This window comes from Ambystoma mexicanum, chromosome 6q (assembly GCF_040938575.1).
Source record: "Ambystoma mexicanum isolate Mex_15411 chromosome 6q, UKY_AmexF1_1, whole genome shotgun sequence".
NCBI classification, from domain to species: Eukaryota; Metazoa; Chordata; class Amphibia; order Caudata; family Ambystomatidae; genus Ambystoma; species Ambystoma mexicanum.
The window spans coordinates 1,179,143,973-1,179,169,692 of record NC_090937.1 but is presented as its reverse complement, the minus strand read 5'-3'; the positions used below and the strand labels follow the sequence as shown (position 1 = coordinate 1,179,169,692).

At 43.9% G+C, this 25,720-nt stretch overlaps 1 protein-coding gene across 8 annotated transcripts in view; it reads right to left on the bottom strand.

The window, feature by feature from the left end:
• The window catches only part of TMEM156 (transmembrane protein 156), a 222,432-nt gene that overhangs the window by 59,318 nt on the left and 137,394 nt on the right, over positions 1-25,720 (bottom strand). For all 8 annotated transcript variants that reach the window (XM_069631795.1, XM_069631798.1, XM_069631800.1 and 5 more), the window contains one exon: positions 1,421-1,540. In XM_069631795.1, coding sequence (XP_069487896.1) covers positions 1,421-1,540 — 120 coding nt within the window. The remainder of the gene's footprint in view (positions 1-1,420; positions 1,541-25,720) is intronic.

Here is a 25,720-nt window from a genome sequence, read left to right as displayed (position 1 = left end):
AGCCCTTTGATGTTAATGAACATCTCAGATGTTCGGGGACGGTATGCAGTGTATCGGAAAAGGGAAAAAAATGGCCAGCTGCAAAAATATCTTATATCTTAAAGTGAAATATACAAATGTAGTTCAATTGACCTTCCCCTTAGAAGAAAGCGCGCAAGACAAAATAGCATTGGACTTTAAAAAAAACAAGGGGCTTGCAGCACGCTGCTTAACCAAAGTGTGTGATCATTGGCAAATAGTTTCATCTCACTGCGCATTGCCATAACAAATTGTGAGTTCTCAAACATGGGCATATGTTATTCTTGCAGACGATCATGAGAGATATTACCCTACTTATGTACGCAACGAAACAATAAAAGAATGTTTGTGTGTTCACACTGGTAAAAACAGTTAACTGTGATTGTTTGAAGGGGGCGCATGGGAAACCACTGATAAACACAGATTCTGATGTTTAAACAATGGGAAAACACCCACAGAAATAAATAAACACTGACAGCCAGAACCCCTAACTATAGATATACCAACAGCTAAGGCAAAAAAGTAATTCAAAAATGTTTTCAGTCATTTTAACAGATGCAGTAAGGTCGGGTGAAAAGTCATTGGCCATGGCCAAACACCATGGCTAGTGACCAGATAGTGATTTTAAAAAATACATTGGGCACAGCCAGAGGCCACGGCTAATGGTCTGGTAGGGTTTTAAAATGGACACTGGCCATGGCCAAAGGTCATGGCTAGTAGTCTGGTAGTGTTTTAAAATGGACAGTGGGCATGGGCGAAGGCCATGGCTAGTAGTCTGGTAGTGTTCTAAAATATACACTGTCCATGGCGAAGGCCATGGCCAATGAGGCGGAAAGAAATCTATGAAATACCAAAACCTTTGAAATGTAATGAAAAAAAGTTAGTTAATGATCAGTTAAGATAAGAAACGTATCGCAACAAAACTCCTGAAATACAACGCATTGGGGAACTAAGAACCAGCTCAACTCAGTACGTTCTTTTTGCAAGGCCCAAGAGGACATATTTATTAGAAGTGAAGGATTTTACAATGCCATAGAAAATGACATTAGGAATGTGCCGAGTTAAACCGGTCCTCAGTTCCACAATGCGTTGAATTTCAGGGCTTTTGTTTCGATAAGCTTCTTACCTTAACTGATCATTAACTAAAGTTTGTCATTGACAATAAATATATAACGCCCTTAAATATGGATAAATAATTGTTCATGGCACTTACTCTTAAGAAATGTTGTTTCTGGGATGTGATCACGAGTAAGACTTTTACACGCTTAAAGACGTCTGGAAATGCAATGCAATGTAGACTATAACCAAATTAACTACTAAACCCCCATTTACAATCACTGTGTGCCACCAACATTGAGAGAGCTACATTAGACTCAAATTGAAAGATGTTAAAAGTACTTACGGGCACATGTCAGTCTTTCGTTGTTTCCTCGCAGAACTTTGTAGGCAATGATGTTTAGCGCAAGTAGAAAAACGAAAAGAATGAGAATCAACCAAATGATCCAAACTGTGCAAATCTGACCTGCAAGAAAACATAAAAGACCATACCACATGATTATACATGTAGTCAGGGTGAAGAATTCCATCAAAGCAGAGCAAAGGAGGAAAAGGTTTTCTTCGGGAAATAGCAACACATTCCTTAGCACTGAATCACGAACAGGGTACAGCACAGTAAAGCACCAGAAAACGTAACATAACATTAGCAACACTATATTATGCTGCTTTATAATTGGACCACTTTGCTAGCACAGTGGAGGAAATAAGGCACCAGCATTGATCATAACTGTTAAGAATGACATTTTGCATGTTATCACCGGTAGGAGAGGTGCCGGCCAATCAGAAAGCCAGGAAAGTGGGCTATATCTGGCAGTATAAGTCTGCATTCCATGCCGCCTCCTGCACCTCTCACACAGACTGCAATTTATTTATCAACTTGCATCCCTGGCTCCGAATCCCTCCCCCTCTCACCCCACCACCTTCTCCACCTTAATAGACACAGCTAGTGTCCCCCACACCTCAAGCTCACACCCCTCATTCACACTCTGCTATCTCTCCTCAGCACTTTCCTCAGCATACCACCTACCTGCCTCCAGGCCATGGAAACAGTAAAATGACTTAATCCATTCCCTTTTTCCAGCCTCCATCTTGGTTTGTAGCTTGTTTCTGATTTGATGTGGCTTGTATGCATGCAGCTGATTCTCACCCAGAAACTAACAGTATAACCACCCCGCATGATGACCAGGGTGCTAATAGCGTTAAACCCCAAATTCTGGGGCTGACCCATTTGCAGACGCAGGGATCCCAATTGAGATTGGATAAAGAGGAGCTAAAAGCAGCTCATGGGTATCCAGCATTAATCAGTGACCAGGAGCTACCATTTGGGAACAAGGAACTATTACATAGCGTTCCGCAAATCTAACTTTCACAAACGTTTGGTGTTCAGGGCCCTTAAGCATCCATGGGCCCTGTCCTCCCTCACTAAATCCCCCCAGCTTCTGTCTATCCTCAGCACTTGCCTCGGCTCAGCCTCCACCCTAGAGGCTCTCACTTACCTTACATTGCACTTCATTTGTTGCTCACTCATGAGCACCCCGGCACCTATCCCATTCCCTCTCCCTTATGCACTTGCACGTTCTGAACAATGACAAGGCATTGTAGGTTTGTCTCACCCTCCACCTCCCACTGCATTAATATTTGTATGTATTTCGATCGTTTTTACATCCCCATGTTCCCTCCCTGTTGCACTGTGGGCGCTTTGAAGCAGTATTTACTTCCTGTATAAGCGCATAACAAGCAAACAATAAATAAATAAATAAAATATATCATTTTGTTCATTACTTATGACCCCATACATTTAAATGTTGTATAGATGTGTCCTAATGTCTATTTATAGATTGTCCCAAACGCACAGGGTTACATTTAGACAGATGTGTTTGTTTGGCATCAGTTGGCCTGGCGAGCCAAAAGTAGCTCCTGCTAGCTGTTGGTGACAAGCTAACCAGGCTCTTCTAGGCTACAAGCAGGAGCTAAATAGCTCCCAGCTCCACTCAATTTTGATTTTGAAACCTGCAGAGGCAATGGATGGATTTTTTCAATCCTGAAATTGGTGACAGCACTATGGATTCCATCCTTTTGCGATGCTAGCTGGTACACTGCTTCACGTGTAGAAGCAGAGTACATAGATAGTTCTGGTGATGAGGTTTTGGCCCTCTCGTGCATGGTTCCCAAAAGCCCTACTCATGACCAGGGACTTTACGGTCCTTTTTCTGAACAGTGGGGTTCTGATTCTGATCCTGAATGGGGAGACCCCTCCTCTACTTTTTTCAGATTTCCTGACCCCCCATTGAATTGTTTATCTCAGGTTCAAATGGACTCTTGTGGGCATTACGCCACAGGCATCTTCCTTCATCAGCAGATCCTGGGCTCACAGTGCCATTAGGTCATATGAGTCAGCCTGGCAGCCCTGGGTGCGTTGGTCGAGTGAACGAGATTTGGAAACTGTTTGGGCGATGGTTGGACAGGTTGGAAATGTTTTGCCTACTCTTTCTCCTTGTTCAGCTTCTCGTACACTGAATTTATATAGATCTATCTCCTTGTTTCATAATTTAGTGGCGGGGGGGCCCGTTTTTGGTGCCCTTTGAGCTAGGTAAGCAATGGCCTGGAATGTGTTTTGGTCTGGGGTCAGTCTACAAGACGTTGTCAGGGCAGCAGACTGGTTCCCGGCGCAGGTCTTCTATCCATTGGGTGCAAGCCTGTTGTTCATGCTGCTTGGGTGAGGATTTCTGGTGTTTGAACTTAAATATTATAAAGCCTCTGTGCCCTACCACAGAATGGGGATTGCTCCTAATATTTATGAAGGAGAGTCAGGGTTATAGAAAGGGATCAGAGATAAGTATTATCCCACCCTTCTCTCACTCCCTTTGTTATGTTTGCTTGCTGCAGCTATGGAGCAGTTTTGGGCAACAGTTTTTGAGCAGGCGGCTCGGCTGGTCGAAGTGGTCGTCTTGTGTGAGAGTTTTCCTGGCTCTGGCAGCGTCCCTGCTCTTCTTTCCCCAGATTGTTGCTTCTGATGGACAGCGTCGAAAAGAAGACCCATGGGGCGATGGCAGCCACCATCATAAGGGTGAAGTGGCTTGAAACTGAATTTCAAGCCACTGCATCCTCAGAAGAAGAAACACGAAAACGCTGGTTAAATAATGGAACAGCAGGGCTGAAGATAGACTTGTGTACAGTGATTTGCATCAGCTCTAATGCAGCAGGTGCGTTGGCAGCATTCTAAAACACACTCAAAGGAGTATTGATCAGTAGCATACGCAGTCTTAATGTATCGGATTTTGCCGATGGCTATCCTTGTCGCAAGTAGCTCATAGTTTGCAGATGATACACGATTTATATGCCTTTATATACTTCCGCATTTTTGATAGAAACAAATCCCAGTATGATGTATTTTTAGAAGTAAAGAACATGATTGTAAGCAGGACATGCAAACACAAACACAAATGTTTCTCACGGTGTTTGTTGCTTCGATCCATGACCTTCAAAACGTTAAAAAAGATTCACTTAAAAATAAAAGCTGGGTTAACAAGAGTCTTGACTTCCTCCTAGTTGTGTGTTTAATGAGCTCAAGACATTGTGTTATATATTTGTTCTGATTCACAATCTGTTTTTCAACCTCAGTTCTCATCCACATCCTCTTTTATGTTTTTTTACAGTTACCTCAAGTTCCTGTACCGTACCGACAGTCCCTCTAAGCTGATAACGATACTTTTTTTTCATGTAGGATGTCCTGCAATTTCACAAGAACCCGAGTTAGCCACGAACCCTGGTACGTTTCTATTCCAAACCTATAGGGGGTCATTACAAGTTTGCCAGTATCCTGGTGCTAAATCCACCAAGATACCGGCAAATGGTATTACCATTACCGGTCCGGTGGAATGTCCACCGGATGCCGGTGTAACTCCCCATTCCATGCAGTCCCATAGGACTCCATGGGGGAGTTTGCCGGTATTACTTTTCGCTTTTAGCTGGAGGTCATTCCGCCACCTCACCGGCCAACTGGTAGTTGGCCGGTGCGGAAATGAGCCGGTATACTTTAATAATGGCACGTTAATTCTGCTCTGACCAACTCGTAATGAGCCCCTATGGGTTTCCAGTGAAACAGCAACTGATCGACCACGTTGGGATTTGAAATCATAGCAGAACTGATTTTCCGTGAAATAAAATTAGAAGGGCATCATCTACTGCACATGGCATTTGTAAACACACAAAAGGGAAGATACCTGATATGATGTGTCACTTGCATACCTTATTCCCCGTGAATCCATCTTGGATACTGAGTATGTCTCTGCAATGTCCAGTCTTCTATTGCACACGATCAGATCACAAGTAAACAGCGAGTATCAATTTCCACCTTGTTCTTGCTACTGCAGCACCGGCCTATCAAACAGCCACATTATGCTATTTCGTGTATGAACTCACACATCAACATATTGGGCCTCATTACAAGTTTGGAGGTAGCCATGCCCTTAACAAGGGCATGGCTACCTCCAAACTTGGGTCCGGCACCGGGTCCCGCAAAAGGGAAATACCGGGCCTTTCCGACTTTTGCAGGCCCGGTAATTTCCCTTGCGCGGGACCCGGAGCCGGTACATCCCCATTCCCATTTGAGCCCCCATAGGGCTCAATGGGAATGAGCAGGATGGTACTATCCTGTTCTGCTCGCAGGTGCTGCTCTGCACGCCTGGTCTGACCAGGTCTGACCAGGCGTGCAGAGCGGCAACCGCGAGCCGAACTCGTAATGTGGCGGCATGGTAACAACGGCACCGGTAGCACTACCGGTGCCATTGTTGCCTTACTACCACAGACGTAATGAGGCCCATTACTAAAGTCTGTAATATACCATTTCACTTTCAGAATCCAGGGGTTCCTGTTTCACCCCTGCCCTCAAAGTCAGAAGCAGATGTTTCTTTCCTGGGGCCAGTTTCCCATTTCAAGATGACTGGAAGATGGATGGATGTCAGCTGGAAAAGGTAGCCAAGGGGGAAAGCTACAGAAGAATATGGAGTCGGGTAAGTTCTTGAGGCAAGGATATCTAAGATTGCAGCCATACTAGTATTGGAAACACGCAATAGCTGTTCAGTTCGGCCATTATGAAACAGGTACACAAAATCATTAGCCATCTTAAAACACGGTTAACTGAATCTTCTTTTACTGCCCAATAAAATCTAAACTAATCGAAACTAATGTGGCACAATGGCTACTGCCTGTGACCAACCTGACTGCATAGGGCTACACTTGTGCCACCAAGAAAGTAGCCTGCTGGAACCTTACAAATTGAGCACTACAATGTCCCAAATAACTGGAAGGAAAACCTGTTGCGGCGCACCATATATCATGCTGGCCCTAAACATTACAGATGCTTTCATCAAACCGAAATCTGGATCCATGATTTTATCAAGAAAATGTAGATAAGAATGGCAATTCAGCTGGGAGAGTTGGTAAAGCATGCAAATTACCAACATCCTTTACTTAAAAACACTGCCAACTAAAGAAATACTACAAATGAGTACAAAATGTAAGCATCTACAATTTCAGAAACGTAAAGCTCCTTATGACAACTAACAGGCACCAAGGGAGGAGGAAGAAGACCATGGACAAAAAAGATCTTGGTCCGCCATTTTCATTTGGGCCACACTAAACACTAAATGCAACCAAAGCCAAAATGCAACCAGATTAACAATGGGATCTACCACAAATGGCCCACAAATCCCCAGACCCAACTTTACTGATAAGGAATATGCTGGAAGAAACCATAAAGACCACACCTTCTCAACCATTGCATGGCAACCTTATCCATTCCATTCGGGAGACAGTAGTCCAGTCCGGATTTAAATGTTACATTCTCAGACTTGTAGTCGGGGATTTCCCCATTATAAAACAAGAACTACGAGTCCAGAATGCAAAGTTAAAACGAGGACTGGAATAGTGTTCCCTGAATGAAATGAATAATGGTGGAATGCATGGTCATCTTCTTCACCACCTACTCGGTTATACAAACATTTAAAGGATTTTGGGCAAGTCTGTTGTAAAGAACCTTATGCAGGAAACATACTTTATTATAGGAAAATTCAGAACTGGCAGAGTGGAAAAAAATTATGGTCTTCAAAAATCAACAAATAACTAGGTAACTAACCCAATGTAACCCCTTCTTTTCTGACCCTGGTCTGCAGCAAGGGTCGACCCTCCTTGCCCAACACCAGGGATCAGCCACAGTGCAACCATCTCACCGGCCAGACTAACTGGACATGAAGGGGTGCTTTGCAAGCTGCAATATAAAATGATGTTTGAGCAGGAGATGGGCTACACCCTGTGTTCTTACCTTATAATTCATCATGTGACACACATACTAAAGTGGATCTTTTAGGGATCCCAACAGGGACCACTTTTATGTTAACAAAAAACACACAATAACTCTATAAACCCTACACACTCTAGAATTCTTATAACATTCCTATTCTCCTTTCCTCTGGCGTATTTTTTCCCTCTAATGGATCTGTCTCATTCGCCCACCTTCCCAGGAAGGGGTCAAAGGTAGACCATTAGGATGGAACTGATGGAGCATACACCTACTCCCTACTTGACATCTCCCACTGTGGAGGAGGGCCAGAAGATGGCCCCAGGGGTGGGCCCACCACCTAGGTTTCCAGCAGCTGGCTACCACCTCTCCTCAGCTGACGCCAGGGTACTCCCTAATATCCCTCCTTACTCAACCCTTACCTAAACCCCTAACAAATTCTATGTACATACTCAAATCAATTAATTATATACTGTGATGGGTCTGAAGAAACAGTCAGACACTCAGAAGACATGATTCAATTGCTTTTAATGAAAATTATAAGTAGAAGGCCTAATGTCCCCTATCACTAAAGGGAATACCATACCTATCTAAAGAAACTAAAGGTGCTCGTCCGTTGTCATTAAGTCCAAAAGAAAATATGTCCTCTGTTCAAACTACCCTATTTGGCCCTGTCACTAATGTTAACTAATTTAAATAGACCAAGGGAATGATTTGTCTTCGCCTGGTCTTTTCTCCATTTCGTTCAATATCTCCTTGAATTATATGTCCTCTTGGTAGAACAAATTGTCTCTGCAATCAACTCTTGTAGTTCATCAAGAACACTTTTCTTTCTCGTGCTTTCTGTGGTCTGCTTTTTAGACTGTCCTCCAAGGTATCCTTTCTTAATCTTCAGGTTATTTGTAGTTTCTTCCTAGGCCTTCCCTCTGGGAGTACTTGGTTGGGGTTTTCCCCTGCCCCTTTCTAAGCTTCTAGTATCATCAGTAACACTTAGTCTTACAATGTCTATGTTCTGACTGGGCACATCTAAGCTGTATTGATTCTAGACTCTCTTCTAGACTTTTCAGCTCTGGGTTGAATATCTGTTTGCTTATTGTTTATACAACACCTGTGTGGACTCAGCCCTTCTCTTCTAGGCTTTTCAGTTCTTTCTTGGCTTTGTTGCGTATACCATAGCTCATCCTTTGTACTGTGATGAGATGACAGCTTCATGTAATAAATCTCTTCCCTCTCTCAGTCACTCATTATTTGCCGCCAACTCCCATCACATAACTTTAGCCCTGCTTTATCGTTTGTGTAACTGGGACAGGTTTTCTGTGAGTGATAGCGATATCCTGTGGGACTCCCACTTCTCCCAGCCCCCCAGGTGCCTCTTACTTGGTAACAGCTGGTTATTGGTCTCAGCTCTCGCACAGGGCTGTCCTCTCTCTCTTGGCTTCTCGCCTTAATGTTCTCGGGTTCACGTCAGACTCCTGCTTCGCACTGGTGATGCTCGTTAGAAGCGCACCTCGCTTCCTTCATGGGTGTTATCAGTGTTGTCCTGCCCACCACTTCCAGCTCATGGTTACGCCGCCACCGTTTTCTTGCTTCTCTCTTGGTCGGCCCGAGACTCTTCCTGCATCCGCACACGCCGGTTCTCCGGCATCTTGTCCTCACGTTCTCTCACTCTCCACAAGTTGCAGCCTCCGCGACTAGCTTGTGCTCTGCCTACTGCTGGCATAATGATGTCAGGGGGGCTTTCCCTGTGCCTCAGGTTCCTATTCCATCTTCCTCCTCGGGGGCCACTGCACTCATAGCCACACCGCAGCACAGCATTTCTTCTGCCAGTGCCCCAATTGCGATAGGGATGACGCTGCAAGGCCTGCACCCTTTCTTCTCTGTGCCGCCGTGGTGCATTGGGCGGGCCATCACAGTCTTCAGATCCCCGGCCCGAGCGCCAGAACTCCACAGCTTTTCACAGGCTGCAAGGATGTGGCAGCATGGGACTTTAGTTCACCGCCCCTGTGGGGTACATTTACCTGCCCAACAGAAATCCCTGCATCACGAAACTGCATTTAGCAGTTGCAAAAAAATCATGGCTGCACTGTGTTTGATGAGCACATATTCCCTGGCATCACAATACTGCATTTAGCAGCTACAGAAATAATGGCTGTGCTGTGTCTGCTGAGCACATATGGGGTGAGATGGAACATAGCCCCCAAGAATGGCTGCACTTTGTTTTCTTCATGTCAAACCAAAGAACAGAAATTAAATGAAGACTGGCGCTGCACTGCTTCTGTCATTTGAAAACCCAATGCTGCGCCCATAAATTGTCTGCATTTAACACGACCCTGGTGCTACCTTCATTACGAACCTCACACAGTCTTGTTCTAATTAAACACAGGTCTGCTCATATATTTCAACTTAACATAATCAAATAAAGCTTTCCTGCCCAGAACGGCATTGTTTAGCAAGCTAAATCTGTGAAGAGCAGAGAAAATCCATTTCAGCCCATACGGCTGGCATTTACTTTTAACAAAGTAACCCACGCAAAACACTTCAAGAGAAGCTCTCTGTCTCCTTTGCCTGGTGTCAGTTTCAAAGAACCCATTTCTCAAACATATCCCTGTGTATAAGAAACTGACCAGAGCTATGGAAATGTTCAGAATGAAGATGCAAGGAAAATCGCATTTGTAAAAGACCAGGGAAAGTAAAGTGAACCTGTGTTGCACTGCTCTGCAAAGCAGTGAACTGACATTGTCAAGCTAAATGGAAATAATACTGTAACATGCCTAGAAACAAAACTGTATATGTTGTGAAGAAAAGCTGCCAAATATAGATAAATTGTACTCTGTGTAGTTTATTTTCCCCACAAAAAGAACTTCAACATCCTGGTTGGGCCCAGGAATTGCTGTCAAACCAGCTGTGCAAGGCAGGCACTTCTAATGTACTAGCCCCATGGGAAAGGAAGTTCCTTTACAACATGAACGGACCAGAGGTGTGGGAAGTGGTGACTTCGTCAGACTGATCGGCATTACTGCAGCAAGGGACAATGGACAGCCCTGTCACTGAAGTGTGAATTCCTTTGACACCTCTCCTCAGCTTCAACTGCCGAGGATCAAAGGGGAGTCATAGCAACCTCTGGGCAAAGCTGACCAGAGCAAGACATTTGGCTGGGGGGTTGGAAAGACTGCCCACTTTCGGGAACAAAGCCAGCCTACTTGATTTAAACGACTTGTTATATTAAGACATTTATTTTAGTAATCTGAAAATGCAGTAATGTGAAATTAGGATGATTTTAATGTAATGTTTTCACAATTAAAATGAGACAATGTGGGCTATCCTAGCATGTGGGGGACACAAACAGAATTAAAGGGGCATTTCTGGAAAAAGCGTACATGACACAGTTATGAAAGTTAAATGAAAATATGCCTGACATTAATAGCCTTAGGTGTATCCATTTTTAGACTTTTAGGGGAAATATTTTCCATAGAAATTGTGAAAAAGTGCCAGATGGGCAAAGCAGCATCGTACAGACTTGGCATTTGAATCAGTATACTCCATGTGAAATATGGTATTTGCTTATCTCATTTTTTTTTATAAGGGAGACGTTTATAAATATAAGGGTTTTGTTTCATAACTGATTTTGGCAAAAGTAACTGTGGTTAAACAAAGCACCTCATAAAAACACCCACACTAAAACTGATGTCACTTCCCTGGGTCCAATCTGCTTATAGGGAGGCGGCGACATCCTCAGCTTGACCTATCCGATCTTAGAGGTATGTCCAGCTTAGTTCTGCCCACATAGTAAAAATCATCTGATGTCATCCGGTTTATAAAAGGAGGAAGCTTAGGGAGAGTCAGGACATTCAGAAATCGCACCTTCAAGAATCATTGCTTCACAAATCAACATCCAGATATCCAGACATTCCACATTCACCCTGCAAGACTCCATTGCCTGGCCAGGGGTAGCTGATCCAGACCCAGAACCTCCTATCCAGGCAGAACCCTTTATCCAGAATTAAACCCTATAAAAATCCCAATAATTCAGGGAGAAAGGAGGAAAGGCTGTGGACCCCTTTGGGAGAATCTGGTGACCAGACCTGTCTTTTGCCCAGCTAATGCACCCACTGTCCAAGAGACCAGACCCCGGTTGCCTCGCGGTGTCCCTAGAGGAGAGCCGCGATTGCACATTGACCAGACCCTTGTCCCTCTGTCCAGAGACCCGGTTAGCTGTCCAAACTACCCAATTCAAGTGTTTCTTGTAAGTATCACGACTCCCCAATATCGAAAAGCTACATCCTTTGCTCTGTTACCTTGCCTTTTGTCAAACCCTATACGAAACCCTTTAAGAAACCCTACAAGTATCCTAGTAACTCCTTAAAATTGTTAGAATTCTATGTGTATCCTGTCCTTAGAAGAATTCAAGTTAGTCTTCATGTGTTAGCGCAATTCGTTCCCATTCATTTCAGTCCTTGTGTAAGTCCTTAGTACTATTTTAAATAAATTATTTAATTTCCCATAGAGATGAACGCGGCGTGGATAAAATAACCTTGCAAGTAACCTCCTCACGTGCCGTGTCTTTCTTTAACAATCTAGCCATTCAAAATATAGTAGCAGTAGAATATATCCTTTTTCTAACAAAACCGAGTTGCCTGTGAAAGTGTTTCCCGTGTAAAAATCTGATTTTTCCTTTCCACTAAGAATCCCATACTGTCACCATCCAGAGTCATCCTTCCACTTTAGTATCATACCTGTTATGTGCCTTTGTACCTCAGCATTCAAACTGACTTCCGATTTTGATTGTTTAGCCCAATTCCTAAGTTGTTTGCTTGTTTTAAACCCATGAAAACTAAGAAACTGCAACTTTGACACGTGTTATTCTTGCTGCACGGTTTTTCCTTCCCAAAGTCGATTTTCTAAACTGTATGCCCGTTGTTTAGTACCTTGCCTTGTAGCGTGTATGTTTTTTTGCCTCTTTAGTACAGTCGCACACATTCTTGTCTTATTCATTCAACCACACATGTGAAATAACCATTCAGTAGTTCCGAGTGCCATTTTGCTCATTTTGCAAAGGAGCTTAATCCGATTTTGGTGTAGGACAGATTTTCATTCAGATTTTTGCTTAGTATACCTGACTCCTTGCTACTCCTCGCCACCCACACAAAACTTGGTGAACAGGGGTTTTAGGGAGTTTTGCAAGGGGAATGCCTAACTATGGTGCCATTTAAAAGCACTACCCAAAAAGTAATCTTGCTTTCATTCATTTGTGCATTGTGTATCTGATGTTAGAAGGTTAAACTAACTGGATCCTATCATTTTACTGTGTAATTATTACCACACTGGTGATTGTTGCCCTATATTGAATGTGTTTGATTTTTATTCAATATTAAAAATAAATAAAATCTTTCCCATTCAAATAAGTCATTAGGCCCTGGATCGAGGCCACATCCCCCCAGATAACTGATGTTCGCTGCCTCCGTTCTTTTTTCTCTTCCAAAACTGTTAGTTCAATGGTTTCTTTCGAACCCCCCAACATTCTCTCCCCTACCCAACCCCCTCCTGGGCAGGAAAGGTTTTGCCCATTGTTTTCTTTCTTTTTTTCTCTCCATTCCATACAGCCCCATGATGGGCTGGATGGTACATTTCTGGTATCAAACAGGTAAGTCCTTGTAAAAAACATACACATTAACATTAAATAAATATTTTTCTCTAAACTCCAGTATCTGCTACTTTATTTATTTCAGAGAACAAACTTGCAGCCCACCTACCCGGCCCCAGATTGCAACCCCTTTCTTCAGTCCCTTCCCTCTCTCCTTGGACATTTTAGAATGTGAACTTCTTATTCAAGGTGAATGCAGGGGAGAAACTGGAGATAATATATTGTAAATTATGGCATTGACCTAATCGTATTACTTCAATTCCCAGACCTCACCCTGCACATTTTTGTACTTAAATCTATTTATTAACATAGTAATAAAGATACCTACCCCCTACATTGGAAACCAAATATTCTCCAAACAAACTCTTTTACATGAAAGCATCCTCACCCAATTCCTCTTATGGCATTTACCACTGTACCTTTCAAGACCCTTTTCACAAAACTATCCCATCCCTCCCCAATGGTAAACATCAGGGATACCTGTGCTGATACTATACTTGGAGAGACATTTGCATATATTGCAATTTTTATCACATAACACATCCAGGCACTATTTTGGCCCCAACATATTTTTTTGCCACTAGGTATCCCATTGTCATTCAAACAGAATAGAAATACCTGCACACGTATGCACTGTTCTGTACACACATGGGTGCACCATTCTCAGGCACATAGGCAGTCTTCCACGTGTTATAGACAGAGCATTAATGCGCACACATTTAGAACATTCATCCAGGTGAGGGTGGGGTGTGACCAACCAAAGGTGCAGGGCTTATCGCTCATTCCCACTGCACTCCTTTTAGAATTTATTTTAAAACTTTGTAACCATTCTTTAATAGATTAAGTAGTTCATGATAGGTCTTCCGATCACCCCTAACATCTTGTTACCAAGATTATAAACCCAACCGCTTGTAGGGACTTTTAATCAAAATGAACGTCCTCTGGATTCCTACTGCTCAGTTCACGGGGGCCCACATTGGCCTCTATTCCCTGTTTAACCCCCCCTCTGGGGTTTCCCCAATAAACTAGTTCCTTCTCCCTTGTTTGCTTCTCCGAGGTAATGAACCCAGTCATCGGAGGCTTCCCCCACCTACTTGCTTACAGAGCCACCACCACCCCCAGCCCCAGGCAATGGAGTCCGGGGCGGTGTATTTGACCGCCCGCTGTCCTCTGAGTTCTTTTCCAGCTTCTGCTTCTACTATTCAAGTCTGATCTGGTGGTCAATCTTACCTCCTCAGTGCTGCCTGCAATTTAGTTGGGGGTTGCTCCACTTTTGTGCCCAGCGTCTTTGCTTTTCAATCCATCTCCTGGATCAGGTTTTCCCTACTGCTGCGAGGATCGTGATCCTAGTAGGATTGATTAAGCCTCTCTTCTCCTTCCAGATGCACTGGGGTTAATGCTGTCTGGGTCTCCCGCTCGTTTCCCCTAAGGGCCTCTTTTGTCAAATGATCGAGGAGCTGGGGGAAGCTTAGTCGCCTTATCTTTAATGTTGTGGAAGCTCACCCCGTTTCTCACAGCTGGTTTGTGTGCCTTACCTCTCCTCCCCTACAATGTGTTGCATTGTCATTTTCGCTGCGCTTCGCCTGGGGGGCCCCTCTCCGAAGTGGCTTCTCACGAGGAGGTAGGGGCAGCCTCTGTCGTCGTCTGTGCACACAGCCCCACGTAGCTGCGGGCTCTCTCTGGTCGTTCAAATGAGGGTGTAGTGTCTCGCTGGGATACCCGTTGCTCCGCGTTCCGCTTCTAAGTGAGGGCGTGTTATACTCCGTCCTGCGTCTTCGGTTCACCGATAAGTCTTGAGCTTGCTGGGAGTGTAGGTGTCAGGGTCCTCAAGGGCGTTGCCGTCGCTTCTCTTGGCTCATCCCTCTTTTTACTATCGCTGACACGCCTGTTTCGTTATTTGGCATTATTTTTCGGCACAGTGGGGATGGAGCAGCTCACGCAGGCCCTGCTTCTCAGCCGCCATATTGAATCTCCATTTTGGCATATTTGGACACAGCCTGCATGCCGATTGCTTTTTACAGTGGCAATATGGCATTATTCAGCAAAAAGACCATCATGTGTCTGTTCTTAGAGTGACATTACTGCCTTTGCTAGGCAAAGCCAGCCTGATCATGTCTTCTGCTGTGGCAGGATACTGGAATATACTGTGGCACTGCCATGCCATCATGGAATGTGTTTTAAAGTGACAACATTGTCCTATATTACGGGCAAATGTTTCATAAACATGTGTTGAAAAATGCTTGTGTGCTGTGAGTGAACTAGCATCTACTGGATTTTTCCATATGTTACCATACAGAACCAATTGAAAATGTAATGTTGTTTACCCATATATCCAAGTGTGCTGCAAAAAGCATCATTTTAAACCACAATTTGAAAACATGTCTCGGTGTGAGACCATCCCGCCGCTGAACACCAATGGGTTGCTTATATTACCCTCGTCATAGTTGGTCGCTCATTTGTGAGAAATAAATAAACAATTAAACAATTACAATTACACCCCGACAGTGAAGATGTCACCAGACGTCCATAAACTTGAACAACCCAAAACAATGGAACTTCGAGTTCATTAAAAACATATAATCCAGAAAACATTGCCTCCACTCCGCTCAAAGAACATCAAGGTCCCAGTCACCCTGGAAAGCCAAGTCAATCAAAAACTCTGATCCAGCCGCTTGAAACTACTGACAAAAGTGTAGCAGCTTTACAAGGAAAGCGATCAGACCTCCATCGAAATGATCCTTCACCTGCAGCAAACTACTATTGTCATACTATTGTCTCAGAATACCCTATTCAGTACTACGAAACATACTGAACATGCACACAAAAGACATTAGGATGGTGGTAAAAGTTAGCAGACAAAGCCATATTCAATACCACAAAACTTCGCACCCAAACACTCCTTCACTCACTCCCATTCAAGCCAATGTCACCCTACACTTCCAGCGTAGACTTGTATGTTATTGGGGTAACATAGCACAACCGCTGAGATTTGTAGGGCCTCCTTGTGCTTTGGGTCATGTAAGAGAGCAGGGGGTGGGTAATAAGTGAGGCAGTGAACAAGGTTAATTTTGCAGCAATAGTGATGTATGGCAAATCGATGAAACCATGCTCTGCTTCGGGTGTTTTAAGTGTAAGAAATGTGGGATGATGTGTGTCTTGCAGGGTGAAGTTGCTGGGTGGTTGAGTAACTTGATGCCATTAGACATCCAGAGACTTGAAGCGGGTGTGCATGGGTGGTAACCTTCGGTAGGTGTTGGCGTGGTGGTGTGTTGGTCAGTGTGAGTGTGCAAGGTCCAAAGTTAGTGGCTAGTAACTGTGATGTATCTGCAGAATCTTCACAGAACCCCTGCCTAAAGTATCATCCCGGGTGGCCAGGGCAAGGCAGCCGCTACCTGATCCAAACCGTGGGGGTGGAATTAGCCGGGTGGATCACCTGGGAGGAGAAGGGCCCCAAGGGAATAGAACGACACCGTTAGGAGGGACGCAGTATTTCTCTCCTTCAATGGGAAATACTTCCATGATACCAGAATCTACAATGGCTTGTTGTCAGAGTGAGACTTCCATTCCCAAATCTATCCACCTTGTCAGTAATAAAAACCATGATAACCAAAAGGAGAATAATATACATAGGAATCCCAGGAGTAACCTCTGCCTGTTGGATACTTAGGATTCTCACTTAGATTTTGGCTACGAAGATAAGAATAAAACCATATCTCCTCTAAAATCAGTTTCTAAAGATGTACTTAATAGACAAAGTCAATTACACAAGTTGAAAATTGAGACTTTTAGTGGAAAAAGAAACCCGAACATTGGGAACTTCAAGTGCCACAATGCCCAAAGTACTGGGACGAAGAAGAGGGACTCAGAGGTGCAGAACTACCTTATGCAGTCTAGTGGTTCTAATGACCCACGCCTGAGCGACACTTTTGAATATTTAAAGCCCCCCTTAGGTGCAGGCCATTAGATCAAGAAGGTGGAGAGGAAGAAGAAATTGTCAGACGCAGTTGCTGCAACAGGAAGAGAGAACCAAAGACACCAGAGACGCTGCTGTATCCAAAGCAGATGTCAATCTGAGTGGGTCTTCGTGTTTGCTGATCGAAAGTGCAGAGGTTGCGCAGCGGGAAGTGCTGTTTTGAAAGTCTTCCCCCTTAGAGATAGACTCTCCTAATTGCGGGCCTTGTACCATTGGTCGGTGGGAACGGGAGTACTTTAGGAGCGAGGGGAGCCATGGGTCATGAAGAAAGCATCAGAAGAAGCAGAGTTTGATGCAGCAGCGGATCGAGCGGGCGCGTATAAAGAATCCAGTGAGTTTACCATTGCTAGGTAATACCGGAATGCTACGTGATTGCCTGCTTGCTAGTAATCCTTATTTTGAATACCAAACTAATGATAAAGAATCATATTTGCAACAACTGAGATAAAGGACAAGGAAGGAAAGGTTACAATTTCTACTATCCAAGCCAAGAATATTGTCAAAGCAAAGAAAGAACAATATTGAAACAACAAAGAAACACATTGGCAAAGCAAACATTATCGAAATAAAGAGAGAACAATATCACAGATAAATTGTAACCATTATTATAGGAGTGAAGAAGAGGCAATAATAAAATAAAATACTAAAAGCATTGCCTAAGCCAAAGAAGGGCTAGTGTCAAGAAACCTTGTCAACGGTCAATTGATGTGAAAGTGGGAAATCAAAATTGGCAGGAGAGAAGACCTCCTTGGGGATATGGTGTCAAGCAGGAGAGGAATAAAATAAAGCCTGTCTTGATTGTGGCAAATGAAGCCGTGGAAAAAACAACACAAATGTATGTTGTTTCTTTGCAGACGAAATTGTGAATTCTAAACTTGTTAAAAGTCAACAGCCTTTTATAAAACCTTGCAGAACTCTTTACCACATAGTACTTGTTATAGTGTTAGGAGTTTTTCGTCCTGACAGGGGAGTATACCAGCACAGGGATTGTTAGTGGTAGTCCTGGCAGCGGACCAGGAAGAAAAATATTGAAGTACTGCATTGTGGTTAAAGGTTGTGAAAGAAGGAAAGTGGCAAGACCACTACTGTGCTTGACATACTGTGGAAAATTCTTCCTGACATACTTTGTTGTTGGTGGAAAAGATTTACAACAATATTTGTTCTTCCAAGAGATGAACTGTGGAAAAATCATCCTGACAAACTTGTTCAAGAAGAGTTGTGAAAGTGCTATTTTTCTGGGAGGAGAAGTTGAACTGAAATTTGAATTGCAACTGTCAAGACAAAGATCTTTTTGTTTTGGGGAAACTTTGTTACAAACCAAGTGGTAGACGTTTGAATTGAGAAGACATTTACATTATATTTTGAAGCAGAACTTGGCTACTAAAAAGGAACTTTCTCATTTCAATCTTTTGAACTGAAAAATCCTGCTTTAAGCCTGGGGAAAGGGATCCGAACCTTGGTGCAAGGATATCTGATTATGATATGATATGATTGTTTATTTATATAGCGCCTATACACAATGTGTTTCAAAGCGCTTCAAGGCAAGGGAGGGAACAAGGGAAAATATAATGACATTCTTACAGGCCATGAACAGTAAGGATGTGAAATTTACTATCGTACTCGGCCTGACAACATTTCAGATAGTGCAAGAGCTAAGACATAGATAAGGAAGGGAGGGGGAGAGTGGGAAGGAAATGGAAACAGTCAGGCGACTACCAAACTAGGCCTGACGACATTCTTGGTAGAGCCAGAGAAAAACAAGAGGTGAGGGAGAGGGGTGCAGAAAGGTAGGGGAGGAGCAAAACAAGCGACTATCATACTAGGCCTGATGACATTTCAGATAGTGCTGGAGGGGGGTTGGGGAGGAAAAAACGAGTAAGGGGAAGGGTGGAGGAGACAGAGGAGTTTGATATCATACTAGGTCCAGGGACAATTCTGATAGAGTAAGTGCATAGACAAAAGTAAGAGGAGGAGATAGGAAAAGGGAGAAGGGAAAGGAGGAGAGAACAGAGTTAGCAGTCAAAAGGGTGGAGAAGCAAGGGGAGAGTGAATAAAATTTCAGAAGTCAGTAGTAACACATAATGTTGCAAGCCAGGATACAAGATGAAGATGGGAACAGCATAATTCCGGGCCACCATGAGTACAAGATACAAAGGAAGTCCAGCATGAGAGTTAAGAAAGGGTGACGCACTGTGAATGAATGAAGTCCATAAAAGTCAAATCCAGCATTGGCCACAAGGCGGTGATGGTGAAACCAGAATTTATCAGGACAGACTCCTGCAGAAGTAGGCTTGAGGTGGGTGAGGGAGGAGCAGGGTAGAAGAATCAAGCAAAACAGGCAACACCTGTGTGCGAGAATGGTGGGGGCACAAGGGAACATCACAGGGGGACGAGAGGAGGTGGGGATGGCCTGTGGGGACAGAGGGAGTAACATATGTTGGTGCATACTTACCTGCTATCTGAGCAGGGGGTCGTGCCCTGGGTCCTCCTGGTCCAAACAGGTCCAAACAGGAATTGCCCTTTTCTTCGTCTGCCCTTTGCTTCGGGCACCCGGCAAGAGACGCCCTTGGTCTAAGTTAAGAGCAGGAAGGAAGAGGCAGGGCTAAGAAGGTGGGTGGTGCTTAGGCCAGGTGACCTAGATCCACTTGCACCTGCTCCCCATCTGCAAAGGAAAAGAGGCTGGAGGGCTCCTCAAATGGTGAAAAAGAGCGGCAAGCAGGAAGGCACCAAGTGGGCGGGGCTTGCTAAGTGGTGAAAAAGAGCGGCAGGCAGGAAGGCACCAGGTGGGTGGGGCTTGCTAAGTGGTGAAAAAGAGCGGTAGGCAGGAAGGCACCAGGTAAGCAAGGCTTAGGCCAGGTGACCAAGATCCACTTGCACGTGCTCCCCATCTGCAAAGGAAAAGAGGCTGGAGGGCTCCTTAAGTAGGGAAAAAGAGCAGCAAGCAGGAAGGCAGCAGGTGGGTGGGGCTTGCTAAGTGGTGAAAAAGAGCAGCAGGCAGGAAGGCACCAGGTGTGCAGGGCTTGCTAAGTGGTGAAAAAGAGCGGCAGGCAGGAAGGCGCCAGGTGGGCGGGGCTTGGTAAGTGGTGAAAAAGAGTGCCAGGCAGGAAGGCACCAGGTGGGCGGGGCTTAGGCCAGGTGACCTAGATCCACTTGCACCTGCTCCCCATCTGCAAAGGAAAAGAGGCTGGAGGGCTCCTTAAGTAGGGAACAAGAGCGGCAAGCAGGAAGGCACAAGGTGGGCAGGGCTTGCTAAGTGGTGAAAAAGAGTGGCAGGCAGGAAGGCACCAGGTGGGTGGGCTTGCTAAGTGGTGAAAAAGAGCGGCAGACAGGAATGCACCAGGTGGGCGGGGCTTGCTAAGTGGTGAAAAAGAGCAGCTGGCAGGAAGGCACCAGGTGGGTGGGGCTTAGGTCAGGTGACCTAGATCCACTTGCACCTTCTCCCCATCTGCAAAGGAAAAGAGGCTGGAGGGCTCCTTAAGTAGGGAAAAAGAGCGGCAAGCAGGAAGGTACACGGTGGGCGGGGCTTGCTAAGTGGTGAAAAAGAGCGGCAGGCAGGAAGGCACCAGGTGGGTGGAGCTTGCTAAGTGGTGAAAAAGAGCGGCAGGCAGGAATACACCAAGTGGGCAGGGCTTGCTAAGTGGTGAAAAAGAGCAGCAGGCAGAAAGGCACCAGGTGGGCGGGGTTTGCTTAGTAGCGAAAAAGAGTGCCAGGCAGGGGGGCACTAGGTGGGCGGGGCTTAGGCCAGGTGACCTAGATCCACTTGCACCTGCTCCCCATCTGCAAAGGAAAAGAGGCTGGAGGGCTCCTTAAGTAGAGAAAAAGAGCTGCAAGCAGGAAGGCACCAGGTGGATGGGGCTTGCTAAGTGGTGAAAAAGAGCGGCAGGCAGGAAGGCACCAGGTGGGCGGGGCTTGCTAATTAGTGAAAAAGAGCAGAAGGCAGCAAGGCACCAGTTGGGCGGGGCGTCCTAAGTGGTGAAAAAGAGTGGCAGGCAGGAAGGCACCAGGTGGGCAAGGCTTGCTACGTGGTTAAAAAGAACGGCAGGCAGGAATGCACCAGGCGGGCGCGGCTTGCTAAGTGGTGAAAAAGAGTGTCAGGCAGGAAGGCACCAGGTGGGCGTGGCTTAGGCCAGGTGACCTAGATCCACTTGCACCTGCTCCCCATTTGCAAAGGAAAAGAGGCTGGAGGGCACCTTAAGTAGGGAAAAAGAGCGGCAGGCAGGAAGGCACCAGGTGGGCGGGGCTTGCTAAGTGGTGAAAAAGAGAGGCAGGCAGGAAGGCACCAGGTGGGCGGGGCTTGCTAAGTGGTGAAAAAGAGCGGCAGGCAGGAAGGCACCAGGTGGGCGGGCTTAGGCCAGGTGACCTAGATCCACTTGCACCTGCTCCTCTTCTGCCCATAAGGTTCATGTTTGAATATACTTGTTATTTTGTTAACCTTGAAATTACATATTAAGCCTTTATACGTTTTATGTATGTATAAGTGTTAGGGGCAGATTCCTTTTGCTAGAGTGTTTTCTTTAGTCTTAGTTGGAGAGACCGGGAATTCCACCTTAGATTAGAGACATCGAGGGGTTTATCTCACCCTTTTAAGTTAATAAAATGGCTAATTGTGAAAAGTCTTCATCAAGTTGTCTGCCTCACATTTCTGGCCCCTCACATCACAGAATAAAGTTCCAGACACTAGCGTAGCAGGAGAACAAAGACGTTACGTAAGGTCAAAAACATGTATAATGTTGCTGACCTTGCATGGCATTGCGTGGCAATACAGCCATGTACGTCATAACGAACATGGTGCTCTTCCAGGATAACTCTAACAGCCAACGGGGTGTGTAAATGCTCTGCAGGGGTCATTATTATTTCTGGAACCTGAAGCATTAAGCCAGTGGCCACTGACTTTAAAAAATCTAATCAAACCTTTCAAATGTTAGAAATAGGAATTAAACCATACCCATTTTCAATATTCCTTTCGCCATTCGTGCAACAAATAGATGTCTGGAGGTCAATGTTTTACACTGTAGTATGAAGGGGTTCCTGATATGAGCTATGTGAGTCGAAGTGAGAATATAGTATAAACAGCATGTGCCCCTGGGTTACCTATTGAGTGTGATTAGCAAGACTCTTTTGAAGGATGTCGGCCAGTAGCTGAATGATTGGTGTTAATACTAGGGTTATTGACTCTTTTGAAGGATGTCGGCCAGTAGCTGAATGATTGGAGTTAATACTAGGGTTATTGACTCTTTTGAAGGATGTCGGCCAGTAGCTGAATGATTGGTGTTAATACTAGGGTTATTGTATTTATTGAATTTCTATAGCGTTTTACGCCAAAGCATTTACCAAATATAGATGGTACAAGTAAGATGTAAAATCAAAATACATGACTGGACATTAAGAGGAGAGTAGATGGGTCTTAAGGCGAGTGCGGAAAAGTGGAAAGGAGGAAATAGATTGAATATCAAGACGAAGAATATTCCAGAACTTGGGAGCTAGACGTGAAAAAGAGTCGAAGTGAGAATATAGTATGAACAGCATGTGCCCCTGGGTTACATATTGAGTGTGATTAGCAGGACTCTTTTGAAGGATGTCGGCCAGTAGCTGAATGCTTGGTGTTAATACTAGGGTTATTGTATTTATTGAATTTCTATATCAAGAGGAAGAGTATTCCAGAACTTGGGAGCTAGAAGTGAAAAAGAACCAAATCGAGATTGGGCAAAAAGGGTTGAGGGACAGGAAGAAGAAAATGAGACTCAGAGCATAGAAAGAGGGAACGTACATTAAAGGAGTAGAGGAAGGAAACATAGAGGGGTGCCATACCGTGAAGGCCTTTGAGAACAAGACATAGAAAGTGAAACAATAGACAATATTCAAAGGATAGACATTGATAGAAGAGCAGGAATTATAGAATTGTGAGCAGAGAGTCGAAAGAGAAGACTGATAGAGGATTTGTAAATAGATCTTAGTTGGTAAGTGTAGTATCCACATCTCTGCTACGAGATGCTTGCAGCTAGACAGATTGTGCCTCATGAACAAGCTACTACATCGTCTCGTGAACAAGCTTCTACATCACTGTCCTGCTTGTTCAATAAGGAAGTGAACATATTTAAAGCCACATACACATCAATCCGTGTGTTATATAAAATGAACAAAGTTCACAGTGCTGCACAACAATGGACATACTAAAATATTTATAAGTGCTGCAGCACACTCTATACTTGGCAAGCAATTACAGCAACATGAACTTTTAAAATACAATATACAGTTATTCAAGGATTCTCAGTGCACAGATCAAGTATTCTCAGTGCACAGTACACATTTTCATATGTGAATAACAGGATTTGGAACCAATTAAGAAAATCACTCACTATAACCATCAACGGAATATCTTATATCCACCACACTATATAAAAGAAAAGAAAAAAGATGTCCTTCAACAGTGTACCCCTACCCATGTTTTTTCTACCTGATGCTGGTGAGCCTGGAATACCATGGAGGAGGTGGATTGGGTCATATGAACATTATGCAGGGGTTGTTTGTGGTCAAAATTGCAGTGCTGAAAAAAGAAAATCATTGCTTTTACATTGCCTAGGCCCAGCTGGCCAAGAAAAATTCGAGACCTTACCAGAACTTCCTGGTAATGAAGACATCGATCTTAATTAGTATGAACGTACTATCAAGACAATCGACAAACATTATGAGAAGAAGTTGAGTACCATATTAGAACGTTACAAATTTGGGAAGAGAGTGCAGGAGGAGGGAGAAAGTTTCGAACAATATATTACTGTACTGAGAAAATTAGCTAAAACTTGCAATTTTAATGTGCAATTGGATGAATGACTGACAGATCAGTTTTTGTTACAATGCAGGAGCGCCAAAGTGAGAGAAAGATTATGGTCTGAGGATGATCCACCCTTAGATAGAATAGGTAGTAACACCGACAGCGGTCACAGCGAAGAGGAAGAAGGAGAAGAATGCGTATTTATGATAATGAATGATGAGGACGAGGAAGTTATGGAGAGCCCTAAAGCTACTGTTTGTGTAGACGGCATAAATATGAGCATGATGATAGATTATGGCGCTAAATATACACTGGTACCACAGAATTTGTGGGATAAAAACAAACATGAATCTGACATTAACCCCAGAGCATATGGTGGTGTTAATATTGACATCATTGTGTGGTTCTGGGGCACATTAAAATTCAAAGACAGGAAAGCCAACGGTAAAATATATATCACCAGTGTGGGCAAAACACCTCTTTTAAGTTGGACACACCAAAGCAAACTTCAAGTGAAATTAGATTCTACCGCCAACAAATCTGTTTTAGCAATTGGAAGTGATGAAATCAAATCAAATTAAATGAGTGACGTCAAAGCAGTATTTCGAGAAGGAATTGGATGTCTCTGAGGATACGTACATAAAATCAGGTTGAAATCTGGTCATATTCCTGTAGCATAGAAATTAAGAGGTATAGCTCTATCCACGAGAGATGAAGTAAGGAAAGAAATCAAGATTCTGGAAGACCAAGTTATTATTAAAAGTATTGATGCTAGCGAGTGGGTCTCACCGTTAGTTGTTCTCAGAAAGAAATCTGGTAAACTCAGGATATGTGTGGACATGCGAGAACTAAATAAATGTGTTGTCCCTGATAAACATCCCCTTCCTAATATTCAAGAACTAATTTCCACGATTGGTCCATCAAAATTCTTTTCGACATTGGATTTAACGTCGGCATATCATCAAGTGAAGTTGCACAAAAATTCCAAACAACTTACAGCTTTCATCACACCTGATGGACTATATCAATATAAAAGGATGCCTTTTGGACTGGTGTCTGCTGCGTCCGTAATTTCCAAAAATAATGCACAGACTTTTTGAAAGAGAACCGGGCATCATATGTTTTCAAGATGACATCCTGATCTATGCAAATAATCAAAAAACACATGATGAAAGATTGAGGTAGGTTTGCAAGAAACTACACGAAGCAGGGATTACTTTAAGCAAGGACAAATGCAACATTAATTGTTCGGACATTGAATATCTGGGTCACAGAATTTCAGCAAATGGCATATCGCCAAAGAAACAGTTGGTCGATAAAATATGAAACATGGCTAGACCAAACACTAAGGAGGAAGTGCATACTTTTATTGGTATGGCAGAATATTATTTGAAGTTTGTGCGAGATTTTGCAATACACACTGTTCCGATGCGAGAGCTTCTCAAGAAGAAAATATTTGAATGGCACTATGAATGTGAAAAAGAATTTGAATTCATTATGTCTGCTTTGGCTAAAGCTCCGGCGCTGAAGGATTTCAGAAGTAACAGAAAAACAATCATTACTATGGATGTAAGCAATGTGGGTTTAGGAGCTGTTGTCACTCAAGAAGCTGATGGCAAGGAGGTTTTGATTGCTTTTGCTTCAAGATTACTAAAAGGAGCTGCAAAGTCATATGCCGCTATAGAAAAGGAAGCTCTAGCCATAAAATGGGCAGCGGAAAAGTTTAGAAGTTTCATTTGGGGTGTCACAGTAGAGTTTCGGATGGATCATAAACCACTAGTTCATGTCATCATGACTAAAGGATTGGACAAGGTGTCTAATCGCATTAGGAGATAGGTAATGCTTCTACAAGAATTTAATTGTACTGTATGATATGTTCCAGTGATTAGAAATATTGCTGCAGATAGCTTATCTCGTCTCACCAGCGTGTCTGAAGTTGGATATGAAGGAGAAGATGACATATAC